The sequence below is a fragment of the Tachyglossus aculeatus genome, chromosome 1, assembly GCF_015852505.1.
Source record: "Tachyglossus aculeatus isolate mTacAcu1 chromosome 1, mTacAcu1.pri, whole genome shotgun sequence".
In the NCBI taxonomy this organism is placed as follows: Eukaryota; Metazoa; Chordata; class Mammalia; order Monotremata; family Tachyglossidae; genus Tachyglossus; species Tachyglossus aculeatus.
In genome coordinates, this window is record NC_052066.1 from 155,709,637 (window position 1) to 155,734,975 (window position 25,339).

Genomic DNA, 25,339 nt, shown 5'->3' on the forward strand with positions numbered 1-25,339 from the left:
GATTACTCTATCAGCTTCCTTGCTGACCTCCTTGCCTCCTGTCTCTCCCCACTCCAGTCCATATTTTACTCTGCTGTCCAAATCATTTTTCTACAAAAACATACAGGCCATGTTTCCCCACTCCTCCAGAATCTCCAGTGGTTGCCCATCCTCCTCCTCATTAAACAGAAACTCCTTACCATTGACTTTAAAGCACTTAATCACCTTGTTACTCTTCTACTTCAACCCAGACCTCACACTTCACTCCTTTAATGCTAACCTTCTCACTATACCTTAATCTTGTCTATCTTGCCACCAACCTCTTGCCCACATCCTGCGTCTGGCCTGGATTGCCCTCCCTCCTTATATCCGAAAGACAACTACTCTCCCCACCTTCAAAGCCTTATTGAAGGCACATCTCTTCAAAGAGGACTTCCCAGACTTAGCCCTCTTTTCACCTTCTTCAACTTGCTTCTGCATCTCTCTGATTTGCTCCCTTTTATTGGTTCCCCCTCCCCGCCCCCAGCCCCACAGCACTTATGTATATATCTGTAATTTATTTATTTATATTAATATCCATCTTCCTGTCTAGAATGTAAGCGCGGTATGGGCAGGGAATATGTCTGTCATATTGTTATATTGTACTCTCCCAAGCTCTTAGTACAGTGCTCTGCTACAGTGCTCTGCACACAATAGGTACTCAGTAAATATGATTGACTGATTCAGTCAAATTGATTGTAATAGAAAAGGAGAATCAATTTCCAGTTATGAAATACCTAATTTCCAATTGAAGGTATCATTAATTCACCTTCTATGGAACTGATTAGGATAGTGATTAATTGGTTAGCAATCAGAAGCTCCTGCTCTCGCCACCGGAGCTCCTGGCCAATCAACCCCTGTCCACAGTAAGACTCTCTCCAAACTCTCACCACTCCTCCCCTAAACTCTCCCATCCTGGCTTTCTCTCTCTCCATAGTTTTCCCCACCTCCTCAAAACTACTGACCACCACTGCCCACATCATTTATTGAGGTCATTGGGCTAATCCACTCCAAAATAAAAATGTTGCACTATCTAACTAGAACTGGAGTGCGGGTATGGGTGTATGAGCTTAGCAACTCAAAAATATGCTGCTAAACCTGATGACATAATGATGAATACATACTGAACTCACCACTTTATTATGAGCCATAAGCTGAAGGATACTGGGTGTTACCCGACTCCAAAACTCCAATGCGGTAAGAATTGCTGTAAAGCTAAACTCATTCTGATTTTGAAGGGTCGGGGCTACTGCAGTTTGTTCACAGTACACTGTCCAGAGCTGAGCAAAGATGAATGCATGGAAGAGGGAACACATGTGCAGCACCGAAGTCTGGAATAAGAAGAGTGATTTGGAAAAAAAAATACTACAGCCAAGTAATACATTGTATTTCAATAGAACGCCATCAGATGTTTTATGACTTCTTGGGAGATCAAAGTTGCAGTGTGTCTGATTCAAAAAGACGTTATCGTCTTCATGATTCATTTCCTTACAGCGAAATTTATGTTAGTCAAGCTAGTGGGAGTGTGCTCAGAGAACAAAGCATCATTTCAAAGATAAAGTATCTTATATTAGGCCTCACAATCCACCATAAGTCCCACCTTAAGGGAATTGAGAGTCCCAACTCCGAACAGAACAACTTCAGTGAGGGAAATTATACGTTCCCCATAAATTTACCTTGATAAGTGGGTACTCACAGCTACACAACTGGTCCCCATACATGCTCTATGATTCAATTTGCCCTGTTTAGACAGCCCTCAGGCTCTACCAGCTCGAGGAGTGACCCCCTTGCCTTCCCCACTTAGCCGCTGGGGCAGGGTGCCTTATTCCTTTTCTCTAATTAAGGCATATTTGTATTCAAAATTCAGTAAGGAACTGATGTATACCTTAACAATGTGTTCTCTTAATTAGAACAATTGTCTGCATTTATAAGGCTCCTGTCCCTACAGTAACTGGGGGATTCCAAGTTATGAGCATGCAATAGCTTGGGATGGAATTGAATGAACATACACCTAGTTTTTGTTTAGGAAATGGCTTAGATAAATTTTGAGCAGAAATGCTTTTTAGCTCATGATTTTTTTTCCCCCAGTAAACGCCACCGACAATTAATTGTGCTTTCAAGGCCTGAGTTTCTTCTTATCTAAATACCTTGGGAGAGGCTAACTGTTGCCTGTATCAATCATTGAGCTATCTTCAGAAATGTGAATCGGATACAGACTTTTATTTAAAATGTTGTCTCTGGGAATTTAAGCCACTTTAAATACTTCATCAATGTGAAGTTGCTTTCAGAATAGCCACAGGAGAGAAAACAATAGGCAGGGTTTCTTTCCCAGAAGAAACCTAATTGGTTGATAAGAGTTTCCATTAGTAATTTCAATGCATATCGTCTTAATCAGGTGGAAATCACTTACCTTTGATTGCTCTGGAAATCCAATCAGGATAACAATAAGATGATCTGCAATGTGGGAGCCTGCATCCAGAGGAATTGGCATGCAAGACGAAGGGGAATTCGGGCACACAACATTGTGAGTAAGTGAGCCCAGAAGTAGCCATGACAGGAGACGAATATGAGATACACACTCGATGAATTCTTTAGGTCTATTGGGGGAAGAAGAAGGTTTTTAAAAATACTTTCAGGTTTTTAAGTCACACGAGTGGTCCTACCATCCAGTCAGCCTTGCTTAAAACACAAAATACAATTATTTCCATATTGGTATGATTTGCCAAACCCTCCCTGCAAGCTGCATTCTGGAATAAATGCCCACCACTTTGTAATCAGGTATTATATTAATTTATTCTAGTTACCTATTTTTTCTGCCTCTCTGTCTAGTTGCTTATCTTTTGGACAGATAACTTCCCACCTCAAAAACTGTCCCTCCACAGGATGAGGACAGGGGCAAGAGGTTAGCCAAACCTGAAAACACACTGGGGTTGGGGTGCTAAAATGGACTGCTAAATTGAAGTTTGAGATTAAGAAAATCCTGATGTGACAAGTGAAAGGAAGGCTAAAGATGGTGAAAGGGTAAGAAAATATATATATTTCAATACCTACTGGATTTAGGAGCTATCACTCATCACCAAATTTGATTACCCTTGGAACCCTGCACATGTCAGAAAAATGAAATGTCGTAACCATCTAAATCAATGGGGTTCATTCACCCAGAATGGAGTGAAAAAAAATCTTCAGAGATATTATGCTTGGCATCATATCGGAAGAGTTTTTGTGCTTTGAGATGGGTAATGCTGCCCCGCAGCTGAATCACAAAACAAGTGATTGCTGAGAGCCTGCTTTCAGCCCAAACCTTCCCTTGGGCCTGGAACTTCTTCCCCGCTTCACGTTCAACAGCCCACCACTCTCCCCTTCTTCAAAATCCTCCGAAGATCGCATCTCCTCTAAGAGGCCTTCCCCGACTAAAGCCACATTTTCCCTACCTGAAATCCCCTCTGCACTGTCTATGCACTTGGCTCTGTACCCCTTAAGCACTTGATAATCACCCACCCCCATCCCTACAGCTCTTTTGTACAGATCCTTAGACTCAACCATTTCCACTATCTGTGATTTGTTTTAACATCTATCTTGTGTGTAACCTCCTTGTATGCAGGGATCGTGTCTACCAACTCTACTCTCCCAAATGCTTAGTACAATGCTCTAAACACAATAAGCACTCAGAAATACCATTGCTTTATTGACTTTTTCCCCCCCAACAGTTCTTATGGTCAAATTTCACTTCCACAGAAACGGAGTGATTTCACAATCTAGCAGAAACTCCAGAAGTATTAATGGAAATTCCTGCCAGTACTGTAGCCCATGAAATAAAGAACTTACCCTTGTTGCATTGCAGAGGGAGGATGGTATAGCCAAGGTAGGTATCTGATCACAGCTTTATTGTCTCTGTGGTTTCCTCGGGTGATTTCCATTGCAGCAATCTGAGCCAAACCAACTTTGAGATGCCCACCAAATGTATCTTCATGCAAAGGCTGGGAACACGTCTTCATGTGACTCTACAAAATCAATGCAGTCTTTTTCAACTCTATACATGAGAACTTTCAGTATCCTTAGGCCATTTCGATTACATTCCCATGTTTTTATCAGCCCCCCTCAAGGCACAATCTTATGTTATCAAGTTTTAAAGTAGAGGCCTAGATCCAATGGAAAATGGTCATGGCTATGTTAGTTCTTCCTTATCTTCTGAAGAGTTTAGTTTTTTCCAAGTCAGAATATTTTTGCCACTATTCCTGAACTGAGGTTCTTTGAAAGCTGATTGATTTCCCTGAGTGCAATGATGAAGGGAACCTCACTTTCTGCTAATGAGTTTCTCCTTGGATCATTTGCTTCTTTCACCACATTGGAGCCCTTTCCTTCTCCGTAAAGGCCCTTCCACAGTGCTTTAAGACCAACCATTATTTGTGAGCTGTTCAGCAATGTGATACAGCCAGGCCTGTGTACATCCTCAACTCCCTATTCATCACCCCTTCTTCATACCCCTTAAAATACAGTCAGCAAGATTGATAACTCCCCTCAGGAGTTGTCCATGGGCAAATTAAACTCCGTACCACTTCTCCTACTGCTTACTTTCTGGTATAAATACATTCAACTATGGAAAAGACTAAATATCCAAGCACATTAATAGACTCTAATCCCTTTTCATTGTTTTGGGTCTTTGATACCTACAAGTTATATAGTTAGCTGATATCATTCGGTGCACATGATATGCTGTTTTTACCTTTAATTTAGTTAGCGTATGCATATCCGCAATGAAATCCAACACTTCAGTAACATACTGCCTCATGCATTCCATTGCTGCTGTTCCACACTAAAAACACAAGGAAACAGAGTATTTAGCTTGGTTGGGGCAACATTTTGCTTTTAGTATGCCCAGTTCTGCATTACTGTGTGCTTTCACTACACATTTTGGTTGAACCCTGTTCAGGAAGTAGGGAATGTTTGTTCAATAACAAACAAATAACAAACAAAATAACAAAGTGAACACTTTGAGTGCTACAGTCCAAGTTTCTCAAGAGCACAACCTTCTAGATTTAAGCTTGTACTCTAAACCATAAGCTCACTGTGGGCAGGGAATGTGTCTGCTGTATCGTTATATTGTACTCTCCCAAGTGCTTACTACAATGCTCTATACACAGTAAGCAATAAAATAAATATGATTGGATGACTGACTAACTGCATTAAAGGAGAACAGGATGTGTACTTGACACCACCACAGTGAAAATGAGTCCTGGTCTTGCTCTGTGATATTTACTCTATAAAAAAAATCGCTGTCTTGTGGGCTTCTTAATCTGCTCTGTTCCACATCATATTTGAAAAGCAGCACGGGAGCACTGGCCTGGGAGTGACTCTATCACTTGCCTGCTGTGTGTCCTTGGGCAAATCACTTAACTTCTCTGTGCTGCAGTTTCCTTATCTGTAAAATGGATCTGCCTGACCTGATTATCCTGTATCTACTTCAGTGTTCAGTACAGTGCTTGGCACATAGTGAGCACTTAAATACCACAAATTATTAATTAGTAGTAGTAGTAATAGTAAAACAAGACTATTTCAGTCCCTGCCCTCTGGCCTTCAGGGCAATGGTTTGCACTAGCACAGTGGCACCTTAATTCTGAGAGGACTTTCAGAGAAGCACTTGGAAAAAAGTGAAACAAAGTTGTGGCAGCCCACTTGCAGCTAGTTCTGTTTGTCCACAGAAACTTCCTCTACAGAGCCAATGCCACTGTGCTGTATGTTCACATTATTCAGTTTAAAGCTCCCTTCTCTAACCCAAACTCTTTCATGTTGCCTGAAGACCAGAAATTAGTGTGCTGGAGCCCAGATCTTGATGGGAAAAAAATAGCAAAACAAATGGTTGACAAACTTTCCAGCCAGTCACCAAGTTACATAGAGGTAAAAAGCTAGAAAGGAAGAACATGTGCTTTGGAATTTAGTTATTAAAGAATGCAAAGTGACTTCCAGAGCAATCCAGTGATTTCAAGGTTCAGTGTAAAGAAAACACATTTTTTAATGATATTTGTTAGGAACGTACAACATGCCAGGCACTGTACTACAAGATATTCTGATTGGACACAGTCTATGTCGCACATGGGGCTCACAGTATTAATCCCCATTTTATAGATGAGGGAACTGAGAAGTTAAGGGACTAGCCCAAGGACACCCAGCAGATACGTGGTGGAGCTGGGATAAGTACCCAGGTCCTTCTAACTCCGTGGCCCGTGCTCTATCCACAGTGACACACTGCGCTCAGACAGACTGTGCTATTCAGGTTTTGTGCAGGGGCATACATAAAGGACAGTATATAATGCAGCTGGGAGTCTTTGAAGCAACATAAATACTGTACTGAAGCTTTGACTGGGTTTTAAGAAAAAAAATCTGAAACATTATACACTTAACCAGCTCACTGAGTGGTTCTCTATTTTCTATGTTAATGTAAATCTGCTTTGTGCTGAACTATACCACCTTCTATCCTCTTAGAATTGCTAGGCCTGTCAGTTCCTCTGACAGGATAACGAACAATAAAATAAGGTCACTGGAAGTCTTGTCAGAGTATTCCCCATCCATTTAATGTGGACTACAGTCCTCTACGTTCCAAAACCTGGGGATGGAATTACAAAAGGTTATTGTGTTCCTGCATACTGAATAATAATCCTCTATTGCAAAAGATTTTTTTCAGTCCATTTCTTTGAGCTTTAGCAAATGTCATGCAAATAGGAGCGTAACTTTGTTCTCTGGAGTTTTTGAAAATGATTAGTTTCTTTCTGAGGCAATATTTCCTCTCATATCAACCTGGCAACTCTAATAAAAACCATTTAAAAAGAAGTATTCAGTCTTTGCCTTTTAGACAAGGATTCTTAAAAACTTAGAATTCACACATTCATCCTTCAGTCTTGGAAAGCCAATATCCAAAAGGGTGGAAGTTGGTTTCCAGGCCTTCTTCTCCCACCTGTGAATTGAGAAGCTGTAACCCTGGCCTCTAACCCAACTCAAAGGACGTTGGTGAGGATTAAAGACCTAATATCTGTAAAGAACTCGAGCTATTTGGGAACTCGCCAGTCCCTGGGTATATAGTGGGTCTCCTTTTTTCCCATCCTTTTAAAATTAATCTGAGCAAGATCCACTTAATATTACACTCTAGGAATGTTCCAGGGTTTAATTATAGTTAATGAGCCCCATTCTCCCTCCTGGAGCTGCCAAAGCACTACAAAGCACACCCTCAGAAGCTGGGGAAAGGAAGAGTGCTACACATCTTCTAAAATGCTCTCAGCAGAGTGTTCTTGCTGCGTGAGTGTGTGTGTGTGTGTGTGTGTGTGTGTGTTTGTGAGAGAGAGAGAGGGAGAGAGAGAGAGAGAGAGAGAGAGACAGAGAGAGAGAGAGAGAGAGAGAGAGAGAGAGAGAGAGAGAGAGATTGTCCCTGTGCATAGGGATTAGGGCATATTCTCTTTAACCCCCAGGCTTGGGTAGGTGAATTTATGCAGGCTCGAAAACAGCCTGCTCCTCTATGCCAGGGAAAGATTGACTCAATATCAATAAGTAAACTCAAAATAACAGTTGAAAAGTTGTAAAAAAAAAATTAGCAAGGTAACAGTGTGACCTTGGGCAAGTCACTTCACTTCTCTCTGCCTCAGTTTCCTCATATGTAAAATGGGGATTGAGACTGCGAGACCCACTTGGGACAGGGACTTTGTCCAACCCAATTTGGTTGTATCCACCCCAGAACTTATTCAAGTGCCTGGCACATAGTAAATGCTTAACAAATACCAGAATTAATTTTACTATGTAGTTATTTTCTTCTGGCACTAGCTTTAAACTGAACTGGGAATTGAGGTATAGAGAAAACTAAGAATGAACAGAAGCTTTCACATCCCCTGAAAGATTACATAGGTTATTTCTTATTTTGTCTAGAGTGACTTTCTCATCCACCCTTATCCTTTCATGGAAAAAAGAGCTGACAACAAACATGTCAAAGCCAGATCCTACTGGTGGGCTAGCACCAAGCGAATCAGCAGTAGAGAAACAGTAGGAAAGGGAGAGATGCAACTGAGGAATGATGGATCTGACACCTGGTTTACAATGTGCTATTTCACCTTAATTTTCTCTAGTGTCATTTTAAAATGAACGAAGTCATTTTAAGTCCCAACTGTCTCAAATCCCATGTCAACCATTCATTCAATCATAAATTTGTACTTCCCAAGTGCTAAGTACAGTGCTCTGCACATAGTAAGCGCTCAATAAATACGATTGATGATGATGATGATTTATTCAGCACTTAGAACAGTGCTTTTCACATGGTAAGTGCTTAATAAATGCCATTATTATTGTTATTATTAATGTTGAGTGCTTACTGTGTACAAAGCACTGTACTGTAACCAGAAGAGAAACTGCCCCCAAAGTGTGAAAAGACATATATGCTAAAATATGTGAAGGAATAGCAAAATGAAATGAAATGTGGCTACAGGAACTTCAAATTGATTCAGGACTTACACCAGGCATGGAGGCAATCATCTGCTTGTGCAGGATTGTTGACTCAGCAAGTTTGGTTCCAGCATCTGCGCAAACAAACTAATTAAAAAAAATCGGAAGATGAATTATTTTTGCCAGAACTTCGGACATTAATAAGTAATTCGTGATTTCATTAGCTAATCCCAGATTCATTTGGATTTACCTAGGGGACAATCTGCCTGCTGGATGTGGCTGACCTACTAATCATTACAGATGAGCTAAATTCTATTGCAAATTAATCTAAAACATGGATTTTTAGAGCACATAGCCCCTCCCCATGGCCCGGACTCGCTCCCTTTGCTCTAGCCCCCTCCAAGCCCCACAGCCCTTGTGTATATATGTACATCTCTATAATTCTATTTATTTATATTAATGCCTGTTTACTTGTTCTGATGTGTATATTTATAATTCTATTTATTTATATTGATGCTATTGATGCCCGTTTACTTGTTTTGATGTCTGTCTCCCCCCTTCTAGACTGTTAGCCCATTGTGGGCAGGGATCATCTCTGTTGCTGAATTGTACTTACCAAGAGCCTAGTACAGTGCTCTGCACACAGTAAGCACTCAATAAATATGACTGAATGAATAAATCAGATTTCTCCAGCATGAGAAAGCAGGTTCTTCCTTTTCTTTTGTCTCCTCTTGACCATTACTATAATAGCCCCTTACCAAATTTCAATATACTACTAATAATAATATTTGTTAAGTACTTATGTGTCAAACACTATACTAAGTACTAGGATAGAGACAAGAAAATTAGGTCCCACATGGGATTCACAGTTTAAGCAGGAGGGAGAACAGGTATTGATTCCCCATTTTGCAGATGAGGGAACTGAGGCACAGAAAAGTGAAGTGACTTGCCCAAGGTCACAGCAGGCAAGGGACAAAGCGAAGATTAGAACCAGGTCCTCTGACTCCCAGGCTTGTGCTCTTTCCACTAATAATAATAATGATGGCACTTGTTAAGCGCTTACTATGTGCAAAGCACTGTTCTATGTGCTGGGGGGATAAAAGGTGATCAAGTTGTCCCATGTGGGGCTCACAGTCTTAATCCCATTTTACAGATGAGGTAACTGAGGATCAGAGAAGTTAAGTGACTTGCCCAAGGTCACACATCAGACATGTGGTGGAGCTGGGATTCGAACCCATGACCTCTGACTCCAAAGCCCGTGCTCTTTCCACTGAGCCACACTGCTTCTGGCTCATTAGACCATGCTGCTTCTCTAGAGCCTAGAGACTTTTATCCCTTTGTTTCCCTTCGGAAGAAAGTTCATTGTGGGCAGGGACTGTGTCTTATTGTTGAATCATACTCTCCCAAGCACTTAGTACTGCACACAGTAAGTGCTCAATAAATATAACTGAATGAATGAATGAAGAAAAACAATGACAAGTTGTAGAATTTCTCTTTTTCCTTTAGAGTAGACACTGATCAGGAATTTTCATTTGAGGGGGACAGAAATGGAAAGTCACTGGAGAGTTTGAGGATGGGAGAGATGTGAGAAGAATGATATTTTAGGCAGAGGATCAGTATAAATGAAAGATGGGAGAGATTGGAGGCAGAGAAGCCCATGAGGAGGCCAGTGCAGTAATCTGAGATAGGATGGGAATTTGAATCAAGATGATTGCTGTTTGGGTGGATAGGAAGAGGAAGATTCAGGAAACTTTGTGGAGAAATAACGGGCAGGATTAAGGGACCAACTCTATGTGAGGGATAAAAGATAATGAGGAGTCAAAGGGGACAGGAAGGTTACAGTTTTTGGCATGGTTATTGACAGAGCTGGGTAAATGTGGAGGAGGTGGGCTTAGGAGGGAAGATGAGAAGTCTGGTTTAAGATGCTAGTAGAGCATCCATGTTCAGAAGGTATCCCTAGTCTTATTTATAGGGGTCAAAATTAGTTCAGGGAAATGCATTTCCTGGAGAAAAATCTGTTTTTCTCCACCTGCACAGAGAAATATCTAACTTGAAGGGGGCAACCTAATGCTTGTGGAATCAACATTTTGGGGGCCACATATCACTCACTAGTCCTGCCTCTCAGCTCAAAAACCATACAGTCACAATAATCTATCTGAATGGCAAACTGCATTTTGGGTTCTGTCCGCTTCCTTTCCATGCCTCTGCGGGGGACAACAAAGCCGTTCGATGAATTCAGAATTGAGGGTGACAGAACAGAACTGCAAGGCCGCAAATCACAATCAGACAAATTCCAGACAAGTTAACCCACACAGGCAAGAATGTGGAATCATATATGAACAAAATCACGTCCCGCAGAGTTTCAGTCTAACCCTCCTAGATACTTACAAGCTGAATGCAACTAAAAGTACCATGAAATCTCACAAATACTAACTAGATAATGAGCTACCTAATGCACCATTAATAATAATAATGATGGCATTTGTTAAGCACTTACCATGTGCCAAGCACTGTTCTAAGTCCTGGGGTAGATACAAGATAATCAGGTTGTCCCACATGGGGCCCACAGTCTAAATCCCCATTTTAGATGAGGGGACTGAGGCACAAAGAAGTTAAGTGACTTGCCCAAGGTCACACAGCAGTGGAGCAGGATTAGAATCTATATCCTCTGACTCCCAAACCCCTGATCTTTGCACTAAGCCACACTGCTTCATTAATATATAGGTCAATTCCCTGAATGTTCCATTAAATCTTTCTCATGCAGGCATGACTTCTGGATTTTAAGACTTTTGAAAAGTCCTTCTTGGCCTCCCTACAGAATTTGGCATTTGAGTTTGTAGTCAGTTATTGCTAATGCAAAGCCTTCAACTGCTGTGTTTTATAGCAACAATTAAATTAAATATGAGCAATGGTTAGCAAAGTCTGTAGAGTTCATAATGAGCAATTAGCTCCTGCTTAACTAATCATTACTGTCACCATCTGGTCTGCATCTGTGAAAATGCTTAGATTTTTAGCTACAACACTATGCAGCAAGTTTACATAATCCAAATGAAAGCCTGGACTGAAATACCTTCCTCTAATTCAATCAATTGTCATTCACAGCAACCTTCATGCAATCCTTCTGGGCTACGCATGATTGATAATTGCTGACCAAGGTATCCTTCTACATCCACCACCTCTCACCCCTGCTCTTACTATCTGTAGACTACAGCAAAGACCCTGAAGTCACCTGGGCCCATAGTGAGGTGGAGAATAGAAAAGCTTGAGATGTGCTCTTAATCGCATAGACAAAGGAATGTCAGATTCCAGGTGGGCTCAGAAGCAAGATTAGAAGCTTGCTTGTCCCCATTGTATTATTGGTCTAACAAAGTCAGGGATGGCTAATAGTTTGATGCTTAGCATTTCCCTGGGTAGTTTTAGGATAAGAACAATATTTTGCCATGAAAAATTCTCTCCAAAACATGCTTGCCTAGTGCAAAGATGCCCAAAACTCCCCAGTCAATTAATCATATTTATTGAGTGCTTACTCTGTGCAAAATACTGTATTAAGCCCTTAGTGGAGTACAACAGAGTTAGTATCAATCAATCATATTTATTGAGCACTTACTGTGTGCCGAACCTAGTACTAAGGACTTGGAAGAGTACAATATAACAATGAATAGACATATTCCCTGCCCACACCAAGCTTACAGTCTAGAGGGGAGACATATCTGAAATTACAGATATAAGTGCTGTGGGGCTGGGAGGATGGAATGAATAAAGGGAGCAAGTCAGGGTGATGCAAAAGGGAGTAAGAAAAGAGGAAAGGGGGGCTTAGTCAGGGAAGGGCTCTTGGAGGAGATGTGCCTTCAATAAGGCTTTGGAATGTGGGGAAAGTCATTGTTGAATTTGAGGAGGGAGGGAATTCCAGGCCAGAGGGAGGATGTGGGCAAGAGGTCGGCAGTGAGAAAGATGAGATAATAATAATAATAATGATGGCATTTGTTAAGCGCTTACTATGTGCAAAGCACTGTTCTAAGCACTGAATCAAGGCACAGTGAGAAGGTTAGCATTAGAGGAGCGAATTGTGAAGTCTGGGTTGTAGTAGGATAGTAGCAAGGTGAAGTAGAGGGCTCAAGGTGATTGAGTGGGCAACCACTGGAATTTCTTGAGTGGGGAAATGTGTCCTGAACGTTTTTGTAGAAAAATGATCCAGGCAGCAGAGTGAAGTATGGACTGGAGTAGAGAGATGCAGGAGGCTGGGAGGTCAGCAAGGAGGCTGATACAGTAATCAAGCTGGAAGAACAGTAATCAAGGAAGAAGATACACTCCCTGCCCCCAGGGAGCTTCCATACCCTCATATGAATTACTCCATCTTTAACCAAGCAGATGCTTCTCAAATTAAGAGTATAAGTCATTTGATGAAACCTGAAATCTCTAGGTCTCTATATAAACAGTTTGCAACCATCTTCTTTTATTTTGAATAATATAGGTACCGATCTCTTTCTCCTGGAGAAATAATAGTTAAGGGAGCCGTAAATTAGGCCAACAGAATCTTGCAACTTTAATATATTCACAGCTCCCATATTCAACCCTCAAAAAACCTAAAATATAAATAAGGTATGTTGCACTTTAATGCTAATGAACAATACATAGGCCTCATAGAAAGCTGAATTTGTGAATTTGATGCAACTTCATTTCTCCCTGTTGTTTACCAAAGAGAAATAGAGAGAATAGCTAACATTGCCTAATGGGCAGAATATCAACTGGGTGGACTACCGCCCCAATTTTAAGCCAGCAAAATTGAACCCAAATAAAAGAAACATCTGTGAAATAACCAAGTTGCACAACTCATTACTGCAGATGCCATTCTCTTCTACCAGCTCAGGTGGCAGTAGCAACCCGACAGCGTCAAGAACAGTGCCCTGCACACAGTAAGTGCTCAATAAATACAATTGATTGATTGACTGAAATCTATCAGACCGATTCCATAACTGGTTTACTTCTCGGATGTCAAGTCAAACTCAAAGACAGATTAGACAAGACAAGACAAGCTAGATGGGGGATAACCCTATAACTGTGACCCTGGGTAAAGTGAATGATTTAGGAGTTGATCAATCATATTTATTGAGCACTCACTTTGTGCAGAGCACCGTACTAAGAGCTTGGGAAAACATAGCAGAGTTGGTAGACGCTCTCCCTGCCCAAAGTGAATTTACAGTGTTGAAGGGATGACAACCTTTTCACATGAATAAACAGAGTAGATTCTGAAATCATCTGTCACTCACTTTGGAGCAATTCTTTCCTTAACTCAATGTGTATTCTGGAATATGTAAAACTAAAACTTTCATTAACCTTTCTACATTCATTTTGTACCATTACCCACCGGGAGCTGAAAAAGTCAATCTTTCATGTTCAGGAGCATCCCAAAACACAAAGCTATAAAAGTAGAGGGGGAAAGAGATGACTACAGTAGCAGTAAGATCCCTGTTCTTACAAACAGAAGGATGCTATAATAATGGCCCTCTATTATGCCCTCCCCGAGGAAGATTACAAAAGAAATAAGCATTCATTATATGAGTTCATTATATAAAAGGACTCTTTTATATGAAGTGATCAACTTATTTCTAATTCATCTAATATTAATAACCTGGTGTCAATATGAATTGATAGATATGACTGTATGAGGAATTAATGTGGGTGTCACTTTTTATTCTATGGAATTCCTTCTTTGTTCAGCCCATAATTCAGCTATCATTAAAATACAACTCTTTCCCCCACACGATTTCCAGAAGTTGGAAAGGAACCTTATGTGCTTGCCAGAGTAGGAGATTTATATGCAGATTAGCACAGTTTTGTGGCTAGTAAAAGGAGCATTCATTTAAGGCGTTTTTAATGGGCCGTTATCACTTTCCTCATTAAAAATCTTTGTCTTTTCCCTGGAATGTTGTTTTTCTTTATAATCAGCAGCTACAAACCAACAAGAATTGACATATTAAACAAAAAGAAAATCACTGACATAATTTTTGAAAGGTAAGAAAACTCCATAAGGAAAGCAACAGCAATGGTGTATCCTCAGGACTAATGGGATGAACTGGATTCTTTCTTAGGTACCAATTAGTAAATCAATATCTGATTTTGTCTTGGGTTTCTCAACAGCACAGATAACCTAAATGGCACAAATGTTTGAAGATGACCTGATAGTGTCTGTAAAAAGTCACAAATATTCCAGCTAGAAAAACAACTTAGCGGGTTTGAAATCATCAGGGAAATTCAATGGACCATATTTTAACTTTGGTAAGGAAGTAAACGGAGAATTTTTAAAGGTAGTATATTCATTCTACTAGGTCTCCAAGTAGTGTCTCGAAAAGTCATCACCTCAATGGACCCTTTATGTTTGAAAGAGGAAATTCCACTCCAAACATGAGCCATTGTCTCCATGGGATCAAGAGCAATCGCTGAACTCTGGTTATACAAGATGATTCACTGGAGTTACTGAGGTTCTTTCCGTTTCAAGTTTTTCTTGATTTTTCTGAGTGCTTGCCACATTTCTACAGTTTCTCCCCATGGTGAGAAAAAAATGAAGTGTCAGTAGTTCATGATTTGAGTCTCCAAAATAATAATAATAATAATAGTAATGATTATGGTACTTGTTAAGCACTTACTACGTGCCAAGCACCATATTAAGCACTAGGGTAGATATAAGATAAATCAGGTCAGACACGGTGACTGTCCTCTTGGGACTCACAGTCTAAGTAGGAGGGAAAGCAGGTATTAAATCCCCATTTTACAGATGAGGGAACTGAGGCACAGAGAAGATAATAATAATAATAATAATAAGGGTATTTGTTAAATGCTTACTATGTGCCAAGCACCGTTTAAAGCACTGGGGTAGATACAAGGTAATCAGGCTGTCCCACATGGGGTTCACGGTCTTAATCCCCAGTGTACAGATGAGATAACTGAGGCACAGAGAAGATATGTGACTTGCACAAGGTCACACAGCAGGTGACAGAATTCGAACACAGGTCCTCTGACTCCTAGGCTCATGCTCTTTCCATTAGGCCACCCTCTTGATCCACACTTCCGGGGACACACACCACCCTCCCCTTCTGCCATCCTGGGAGTCCCAGCCCAGCCTAGGCGGGGGAAGCCCGCAGTGGAAATAGCAGGCCTCCACAAAGGTTGGAAAGATGAGAAAGTTTCGGCTATGACTTTTGTGGCTATTGCGCTTAGAACAGTACTTTGCACATAGTAAGTGCTTAACAAATGCCATCATCATCATCATCATAAGAACAGCAGCAAGGCCTAGTGGTAAGAGGATGGGCTTGGAAGTCGTGGGTTCTAATCCTGGTTTTGCCACTTGTCTGCTGTGTGACCTTGGGCAAGTCCCTTAACTTCTCTGGGCCTCAGTTACATCATCTGTAAAGTGGGGACTGAGACTGTGAGCCCCACGTGGGACAATCTGATGACCTTGTATTTGCCCCAGAACTTGGGACAGTGCTTGGCACATAGTAAGCGCTTAAAAATTACTATAATTATTATTATTATTGGACTCTGGCAGCCCTACCTGAGCTGTAGGAGCTTGAAAACAGAGCAACGTACTCGAGCTCTTTTTGTGTTCATCATGGTCCTTTGTGCTCTTATGTCGTTTTGTCTCTTCGTATCCACTCTTTTCTCACTTGCCTTTTGCCGACCACCCAAACCCAGTTTTAGACGGAGAACCCACCAAGGTACAGGGACTGAATTATTTATATATTATCGCATTTTCCCCTGGGTTTTGTACAATGCTCTGCACACACTAGGGGCTCAAGAAATATAACTGAGTGAATTCAAGCTTTGCACTTAGATTTAGACAACAATGATCTTTTTCTTTAAAAGCTTACAGAATAATTATACTCTGTCCAGTTGTAACCTATGTTTCCACTCCATGTTTGGCTAGAATGCTTTTAGGGCACTAGGGAATGTTCTTCTGACACAGTGGGGCTAATTGGATACAGTGATTTGGTATCAGCAAAGAAGTGATTTGGTATGAGGATGCACATGGCAAACACGGGTGAGTTCTATGATATGAATTTTCCTTAATGAGGGAGGGGTTCTAGGAGATTGCAACTTCCACATTCCCAGAAAATTGGGTGTACAAAATTCAACTGATGACTGTTTTTGCTTAGAGTAGTACTTGAGGTAAGTACTTTTACTTTACTAAGTACTTTCATTCATTCAATCATATTTATTGAGCACTTACTGTGTGCAGAACACTGCACTAAGTGCTTGGGAAGAACAAGTTGGCAACATATAGAGATGGTCCCTACCCAACAACGGGCTCACAACTTGGGGTGAGTCCAAAAATATTTTTAAAATGCATCATTCGATATGCTGAATTTAAAAGAAATATTCCAAAAAATAACATAACTGCAGAACTGCATAAATACCAGTTCCTTCTCCTACTTAGACTGTGAGCCCGATGTGGGACAGGGACTGTGTCCAACCTGATTAACTTGTATCTACCTCAATGCTTAGAAAAGTGACTGACACAAACTAAGTGCTTACCAAATACCATAAGAATCATTCATTATTATTACAACCAAACTTACCTTACTCGTTCATTTCTTTCAGGAATTGCAGGTGGAAATATGAATTTGCACTAAAAAAAATGGAAACCTCATCTATAAACCTCAACAAAATAGCCTCAGAAATATTGCCAACTTTTTGATTTCGACTTTCCTGTGACCAATTTGTTTTTTCCATACTTTACAGAGATGCAATAATTATAGTTTTTTAGGCTTTCTTAAATACTGCACAATATTACCTGTCAGCTTTCCACTCCCTGCATCTGACAAGTGCCGGTTAAAGTCTCCCAATGTACTTGAATGAAAAACAGCCCAAAGCAGTAGCTACAGGACAAAATCTTGGACTCCCAAAACTAACGGCCCTTAGATCAACCTTGTTCAAGGTGAAGCTACACTCAGAGCCAGCCTCAGACAGAGAGGACACGAGGTTACTGCCTCAATCAACCAGTGGTGTTTATTAAGTGTTTATTGTGGGCAGAACACTGTACTAAGCACTTGGAAGAATACAATATAAAAGAGCTTACGGCCTAGAAGGGGAGGCAGACATTAACAGCGTGGCTCAGTGTAACGAGCATGTGCTTGGGAGTCAGGGGTCTTGGGTTCAAATCCCCGTTCAGCCATTTGTCAGCTGTGTGACCTTGGGCAAGCCACTTAACTTCTCTGTGCCTCAGTTACCTCATCTGTAAAATGGGGATTAGGACTGTGAGCCCCACGTGGGACAACCTGATCACCTTGTATCCTCCCCAGTGCTTAGAACAGTGTTTTGCACATAGTAAGTGCTTAACAAATACCAACATTATTATTATTATTATTATTATTATTAACATAAAGCAGTATGGTCTAGTGGGATTAGAACCCACTACCACTTATCTGCTGGGTGACCTTGGGGTACTCTCAACTTCAATGATGAGCCTAGGAGTCAGGAGAATCTGAGAATCTGGGTTCTAATCCTTGTTCTACCACTTGTCTGCTGGGTGATCTTGGGGTAGTCTCTTAAATTCAATGATGAGCCCCATGTAGTACATGGACTGTGTCTAACCTGTATCTACCCCAGCACTTGTACAGTGCTTGGCACATAATAACCTTAAATACTATTAAAAAAGAAATATGGATTTGTACATAAGTGCTATGGGGCTGATGAAGGGGTGAATACCAAGTGCTTACAGGGTAAAGATTCCAAGTGCACAGACGACCAAGAAGGGAGGGACTAGGGGAAATGAGGGTGCTGTCAGGGAAAGCCTCTCGGAAATGTGAGTTTAATAGCACACTGGGAGAAAGGCTGGCTGTGGTTGAAAATTCTTAGGCCCCCAGTCTCCGCTTGATAATAATAATAATAGTAATTATTATTGTGGTATTTTTAAGCACTTACTATGTGCCAGGCACTGTACTAAGCGCTGAGACAGATACAAGCAAATTAAATTGGGCACACTCCCTGTCCCACATGGGACTCACAGTCTTATCCCCATTTCACAGGTGACGTAACTAAGGCACAGAGAAGTTAAGTGACTTGCCCATGGTCACGTAACAGACATGTGGTGGAACTGGGATTAGAACCCAGGTCCCTCTGATTCCCAGGCCCGTGCTCTATCCACAAGGCAATATACCTTCTCATCCCCTTGCCTGAAACTAAAGTGGCATCTCTGCTAACAGGGATTTAGGAAGGGAAACCAATGGCTCTGTGGTACGGGACACAGTCAGGGACTCCCCACTCCCCCAGTTCCTCAGAGAAGTGCACCAGTTTGGAGGTGGGGAGAGAGGGGAAGCTGGAGGGGCTTCCATGTAACAGTATTTCATTACATCACATGAGGTATAATGTAGTGATGCCATGTGGCGTAGGGGAGGGGGGCTAATATTTTCTCTCCTCAAGGCAGCCAAATACTTAAAACTGGCTCCGAGCACAGTGGGTTGCAACGTCCTGGGTTGCCATGTCCTGATGTTTTATTTGAGTCACCCACGTGCTGAGATAGGGGTGATGAATTAAAAACCATTACATGCAAATCATGCTCAGGAATGCCAACTTAATAATAATAATAATAATAATAATAATAATTGTGGTATTTGTTAAGTGCTATGTGCCAGGCACCATACTAAGCGCTGGGGTGGATACAAGCAAATCGGGTTGAACACAGTCCCTGCCCCACTTGGGGCTCACAGTCTCAATCCCCATTTTACGGATGAGGGAACATAGGCACAGAGAAGTGAAAGGACTTGCCCAAGGTCCTACAGCAGACTTGTGGTGGAGCCAAGATTAGAACCCATGACCCCCTGCCTCCCAGGACCGTGCTCTATCCATTAGGCCATAGGGGTCACAGTCGTCATCCCCACTTTACAGATAACTGAGGCCCAGAGAAGTGAAGTGACTTGCCCAAGGTCACACAGCAGAGAAGTGGCAGAGCTGAGATTAGAATCCAGGTCCTTCTGACTCCTGGGCCTGTGCTCTAGCCACCAAGCCATGTCATTGGCTTGAAACCACTCTCAAGGGATAGGCCCCAGAACCCCAGACACCCCCATTCCTCTTCAGTGGCTTTTGGACACTGTGTTTGCACTCTAAGGGTCCTTTGGATTCAAAGAAAGCACTGTCAGCTGAGTTACTAGATGCTACTAAAAAGACATAGATGATGGCCTTCAGTTCTCGCCACACTTTGTGGGTAGCGTGTTCTTCAGTTAGCCACTATGGCTACCATTAACAGAATCTGTAGCTTAGCTGGTTTTCTTCCCTGTCTTTATGACACTTTTATTTTTAAGAGAGCTGTCCCATCTTCTATTATTGTATGCTTGGGTATCTGCTACTGTCACTTTCCAGCAATCAAAAGTCCTGTCACATTGCTTCAAGCTGACTGCTTCAGTGTGTCCTTATAGGTTAAAGGAAAATGTAAAAGGCTCTTCTATAAATAGAATAGGTAGATAGATAGGTGAACAGCTTTTGAATTAAATCTCTGGTATTTGAGGAAGTTCTTATAGTATGGAAAACATTTGGGGGAGGTTAGCAAATGAAATGACAAAATTACTTTGCAGAAATGCTGATTTTAAACCAAGAACCCAGAAGTGCAGCAAGTTTACCTCCTGGAGGAAGGCTATGGTTCAGGAGCCATAAATCCTTAAGGGTCAGTACTCCTTTCTGGCTTCACCACAAGATTCGAACTCCTACCCCAAACCAATCACATCTAGTAACTCACCCCAACAGCTCGCTCCTATCTGATCTGTCCACAACCCTCACCAGTATTCCATCATGCAATCCCTTCTGAGTGTGAACTGTGGAACCTCAGCTCCATTATGGGAAAAATGTCCTTCATCACTGACTGGTTTCTATCTCATTTACTCCCCCTCCTCACCATCACTGAGCCCTGGCTCGCTACACAACATCATCACCGTCATCAATGATATTTATTGAGAGCCTCCTGTGCCCACGTGTCTCCTGTGTGACTTTGGGCAAGTCACTTAACTGCTCTGTGCCTCAGTTTCCTCATCTGTTTCCTCAACTCCTTGAATGAGTTGTCTACACTCGCTGCCTAGAATTCCTCAACAACAACTCTCTCCTCGACCCCCTCCAGTCTGGCTTCCGTCCCCTACATTCCACGGAAACTGCCCTCTCAAAGGACACCAATGACCTCCTGCTTGCCAAATCCAACGGCTCCTACTCTGTCCTAATCCTCCTCGACCTCTCAGCTGCCTTTGACACTGTGGACCACCCCCTTCTTCTCAACACGCTATCTGACCTTGGCTTCACAGACTCCGTCCTCTCCTCGTTCTCCTCTTACCTCTCCGGTCGTTCTTTCTCAGTCTCTTTTGCAGGCTCCTCCTCCCCCTCCCATTCTCTCACTGTGAGGGTTCCCCAAGGTTCAGTGCTTGGTCCCCTTCTGTTCTCGATGTACACGCACTCCCTTGGTGACCTCATTCGCTCCCACGGCTTCAACTATCATCTTTACGCTGATGATACCCAGATCTACATCTCTGCCCCTGCTCTCTCCCCCTCTCTCCAGGCTCGCATCTCCTCCTGCCTTCAGGACATCTCCATTTGGATGTCTGCCCGCCACCTAAAGCTCAAAATGTCGAAGACTGAACTCCTTGTCTTCCCTCCCAAACCTTGTCCTCTCCCTGACTTTCCCATCTCTGTTGATGGCACTACCATACTTCCCATCTCACAAGCCCGCAACCTTGGTGTCATCCTCGACTCCGCTCCCTCATTCACCCCTCACATCCAAGCCGTCACCAAAACCTGCCGGTCTCAGCTCCGCAACATTGCCAAGATCCGCCCTTTCCTCTCCATCCCAACCGCTACCCTGCTCATTCAAGCTCTCATCCTATCCCGTCTGGACTACTGCATCAGCCTTCTCTCTGATCTCCCATCCTCGTGTCTCTCTCCACTTCAATCCATACTTCATGCTGCTGCCCGGATTATCTTTGTCCAGAAACGCTCTGGGCATATCACTCCCCTCCTCAAAAATCTCCAGTGGCTACCAATCAATCTGCGCATCAGGCAGAAACTCCTCACCCTGGGCTTCAAGGCTCTCCATCACCTCGCCCCCCTCCTACCTCACCTCCCTTCTCTCCTTCTACAGCCCAGTCCGCACCCTCCGCTCCTCCACCACTGATCTCCTCACTGTACCTCACTCTCGCCTGTCCCGCCATCGACCCCTGGCCCACGTCATCCCCCGGGCCTGGAATTCCTTCCCTCCGCACATCCGCCAAGCTAGCTCTCTTCCTCCCTTCAAGGCCCTACTGAGAGCTCACCTCCTCCAGGAGGCCTCAGTCCAGGAGACTGAGCCCCTTCCTTCCTCTCCCCCTCGTCCCCCTCTCCATCCCCCCATCTTACCTCCTTCCCTTCCCCACAGCACCTGTATATATGTATATATGTTTGTACATATTTTTTACTCTATTTATTTTATTTGTGCATATCTATTCTATTTATTTTATTTTGTTAGTATGTTTGGTTTTGTTCTCTGTCTCCCCCTTTTAGACTGTGAGCCCACTGTCGGGTAGGGACTGTCTCTATTTGTTGCCAATTTGTACTTCCCAAGCGCTTAGTACAGTGCTCTGCACATAGTAAGCACTCAATAAATACGATTGATGATGATGATGATGATGATCTGTAAAATGGGGATTCAATACCTACTCTCCTTTCTACTTAGATTGTGAGTCATGTGTGGAGCAGGGATTATGTCTGATCCGATTGTGTTGTATCTTTCCCAGTACTTAGAACAGTGCTTGACACATAGTAAGCATTTAACAAATAGAACTATTATTCCCCACCTTGATTCCTCATTATCTTTCAACTCTTCCATTCTCTAGCCTCTATATTAATCAGGCACAGCCTGATATATATGTTATGCCACGTATCTGGCGTAACATATATGACATCATGAGCACCCAGGACAATTTTTTTTGGTACTTTCACCCACTTCCCTCTCTTCTCCAAAGCTAATATAACATGCCTAAGGTCTCCTTTCTCCAATTCCTTGCTCATACTTTTCACCTGGGATGGAACTCCCTCCCCTTTAAATCTGCCATTCATTCATTTAATCAAATGTATTTATTTAGTGCTCATGGTGTGCAGAGCACTGTACTAAGCACTTGGGGAAGTACAATACAACAATAAAAAGAGACAATCAAAACTTGTGTCTCTTCAAAAAGCCCTCTCCGCTCCCTCTCCCAAAGGCCACCTCCTCCTAGAGACCCTCCTTGATTCCTGACTTTTCTGGCTTTGCCCCAGATTCAGCCCCCCAATACTTGTTTGATTTTTAGTTTATTCATCATTTTTCTATTGAATTTCTTATTTTTATCAGTCTTATTTAAGCTCTTCTTTTTTAATGGTATTTTTTAAGGGCTTACCATGTGCTAGGTACTATACTGTAGATACGAGGTTGTCAGGTTGGACACAGTCTCTGTCCCGCATGAGGCTCACAGTCTTAATTCCCCTTTTACAGATGAGGTACCTAAGGCACAGGGAAGTCAAAGGATGTGCCCAAGGTTACACAGCGTACAAGTGGTGGAACAGGAATTAAAACGGGTCCTTCTGACTCCTAGGCCTGTGCTGTATCCACTAGGCCAGGCTGCTTCTCTACTCTTACTCTTCTCAAGCCCTTATTGTTAAATATACTGTATTTTGGTCATTTGTGTCTCCTAGCTTCCCCTCTTCAAAGTGTATGTCTCACAGCGGAAGGAACCAAGCCTTACTTCTATCAGAGAAGCAGCATGGCTCAGTGGAAAGAGCGAGGGCTTGGGACTCAAAGGTCATGGGTTCTAATACCGGTTCTGCCAATTATCAGCTGTGTGACTTTGGGCAAGTCACTTAACTTCTCTGTGCCTCAGTTACCTCATCTGGAAAATGGGGATTAAGACTGTGAGCCCCATCTGGGACAACCTGATTACCTTGTAACTCCCCCCAGTGCTTAGAACGGTGCTTGGCACATGGTGAGTGCTTAACAAATACCAAAATTGTTATTATTATTATTATCATCAAATTATCCCAAACTCCTGGGTCAGTGCTATTTAAACTGGTGGTGCTCAATAAATGCTGGTGAGGGTGATAATGATGACAATGAATGACTGTTCCTAATATCCACATTGGAAGCCCAATACTCCTCTTCTTCCATTTTCCCATCTATCTCTTCTGCACGTGGACCTCCCTATGGCGACAAGGGGAAATTCATATATAAATCAGACATGTAGAGGAAGGGAAGGAAAACGTAATTATGCCAAACATTTAGTAAGATAGATCCAGGACTGGTGGAATATCCTTGTTACTAAGCAAGGAGGAAGAATGTACAGCCAACTTAAGGCCAAGTGCTCACAACTAGCCCTATCAATCAATCATATTTATTGATTACTAAGTGCAGAGCACTGTACTAAGTGATTGGGAGAGTACTCTATAACAGATTTGGTGGACATGTTCCCTGCCCCCAACGAACTTACAGTCTAGAGGACTATGCAGAGACTACTACCCTTGATGTTTTATTTTTCCAAGCATGCATGTTATCATATGTGAGCCAATACTCTACCTGTACCAACAGAAGTAGGTTTGTATCTGGTAAGGGAGACTTTAACTTCAGGGCCTGCAGTAGTTCAAGGATAACACTGCGCGACAAGTAAAACTTATCCCGTTCCTGAAAAAGATAAAATGAGGGGGAAGAGAGAGTGCTAAACAGTCAGTTAAAAGATAATTTACTAGCTAAATAGTTAAATAACAGTTAGTTAAAATCCCAAGAAGGATATAAAGATTGACGGTGCACTTACAAAAGGCAAGAGAGACAAGAAAAGTGAAGAGGAAGAAGAACAAGAGGATAGAGTAATCAGGAGCAAAGGATTTTGAAAGAGAAGCCAAGAAATGATTAAATGAGGAAAATAAGTGGAGCCTATTAAAGGACAAACAGAATGAAGTTCTGAGACAGGAGGAAGCATTTTGAATGAGCTAAGAAAGAGGATGGGGAAGAGGGGGGAGAGGAGAATGAGAGGGAGAAAGAAAGGAAGAGAAAGAAAAAGGGAGGGAAGAGAGAAATGGAAAGAGGGAGAAAGAGATGGCAAGGAGAGAGAGGGAGAGAGGAAGAAAGAGAGAGAGAGAGAGGCAGAGGGGCCAAAGAGAAGGAATTTTAAAAACGGCTAGAGAACAGAGAGAATGTTGATCTTTCATAATCTTCTAATCTTCTCCTGCATTCCTTCTCCATTAAAATAATGTTAAATACCTCAAACAACTACCCGACAAGCATAGAGAAAACAGTACTTTTCTATCTTCTCTGAGGGAGGAATTCAACTCTCTTGGCTTCAGGTAATGCAATAGAAAGACCATTAAGGGTAGATGATAAAAGATCAGATTAGAATCTTGGAAATCAAGGGCCCAAAATTCGGGAGATAGAACAAACAGTAAGGTTTAAGGAGCTATACACAGGCTTTTACAAATGGCAAGTCAGTATGTTTTGACTTTTGACTGTAAGGAAAGCAGCGTGGCTCAGTGGAAAGAGCATGGGCTTTGGAGTCAGAAGTCATGGGTTCAAATCCTGGCTCCGTCAACTGTCAGCTGTGTGACTTTGGGCAAGTCACTTAACTTCTCTGTACCTCAGTTACCTCATCTGTAAAATGGGGATGAAAACTGTGAGCCCTCTGTGGGACAACCTGATCACCTTGTAGACTCCCCAGTGCTTAGAACAGTGCTTTGCACATAGTAAGTGCTTAACAAATAGCATCATTATTATTATTATTGTTAAGGGGAAGATGCAAATTATTCTCAGAGTCATCAGAACACAGTGCTGGAATGGACCTTGAAAAATCATGTAGCAGCCCCTTGGCTTCAGTCTTTTTTTTTTCTCTCCTCTTTTCTAGCCCATTAAATATCATTTTTGTACTCATCAATATCCATATGA

At 42.1% G+C, this 25,339-nt stretch overlaps 1 protein-coding gene across 1 annotated transcript in view; it reads right to left on the reverse strand.

Moving 5' to 3' along the window:
- Positions 1–25,339, reverse strand: part of UNC79 (unc-79 homolog, NALCN channel complex subunit) — a 172,979-nt gene that overhangs the window by 8,425 nt on the left and 139,215 nt on the right. The window contains exons 44-49 of the mRNA XM_038749857.1: positions 23,984–24,088; positions 8,506–8,583; positions 4,742–4,831; positions 3,844–4,019; positions 2,429–2,615; positions 1,152–1,349 (exon numbers count right to left, since the gene is read on the reverse strand). Of these exons, the coding sequence (XP_038605785.1) occupies positions 1,152–1,349; positions 2,429–2,615; positions 3,844–4,019; positions 4,742–4,831; positions 8,506–8,583; positions 23,984–24,088 (834 nt within the window). The remainder of the gene's footprint in view (positions 1–1,151; positions 1,350–2,428; positions 2,616–3,843; positions 4,020–4,741; positions 4,832–8,505; positions 8,584–23,983; positions 24,089–25,339) is intronic.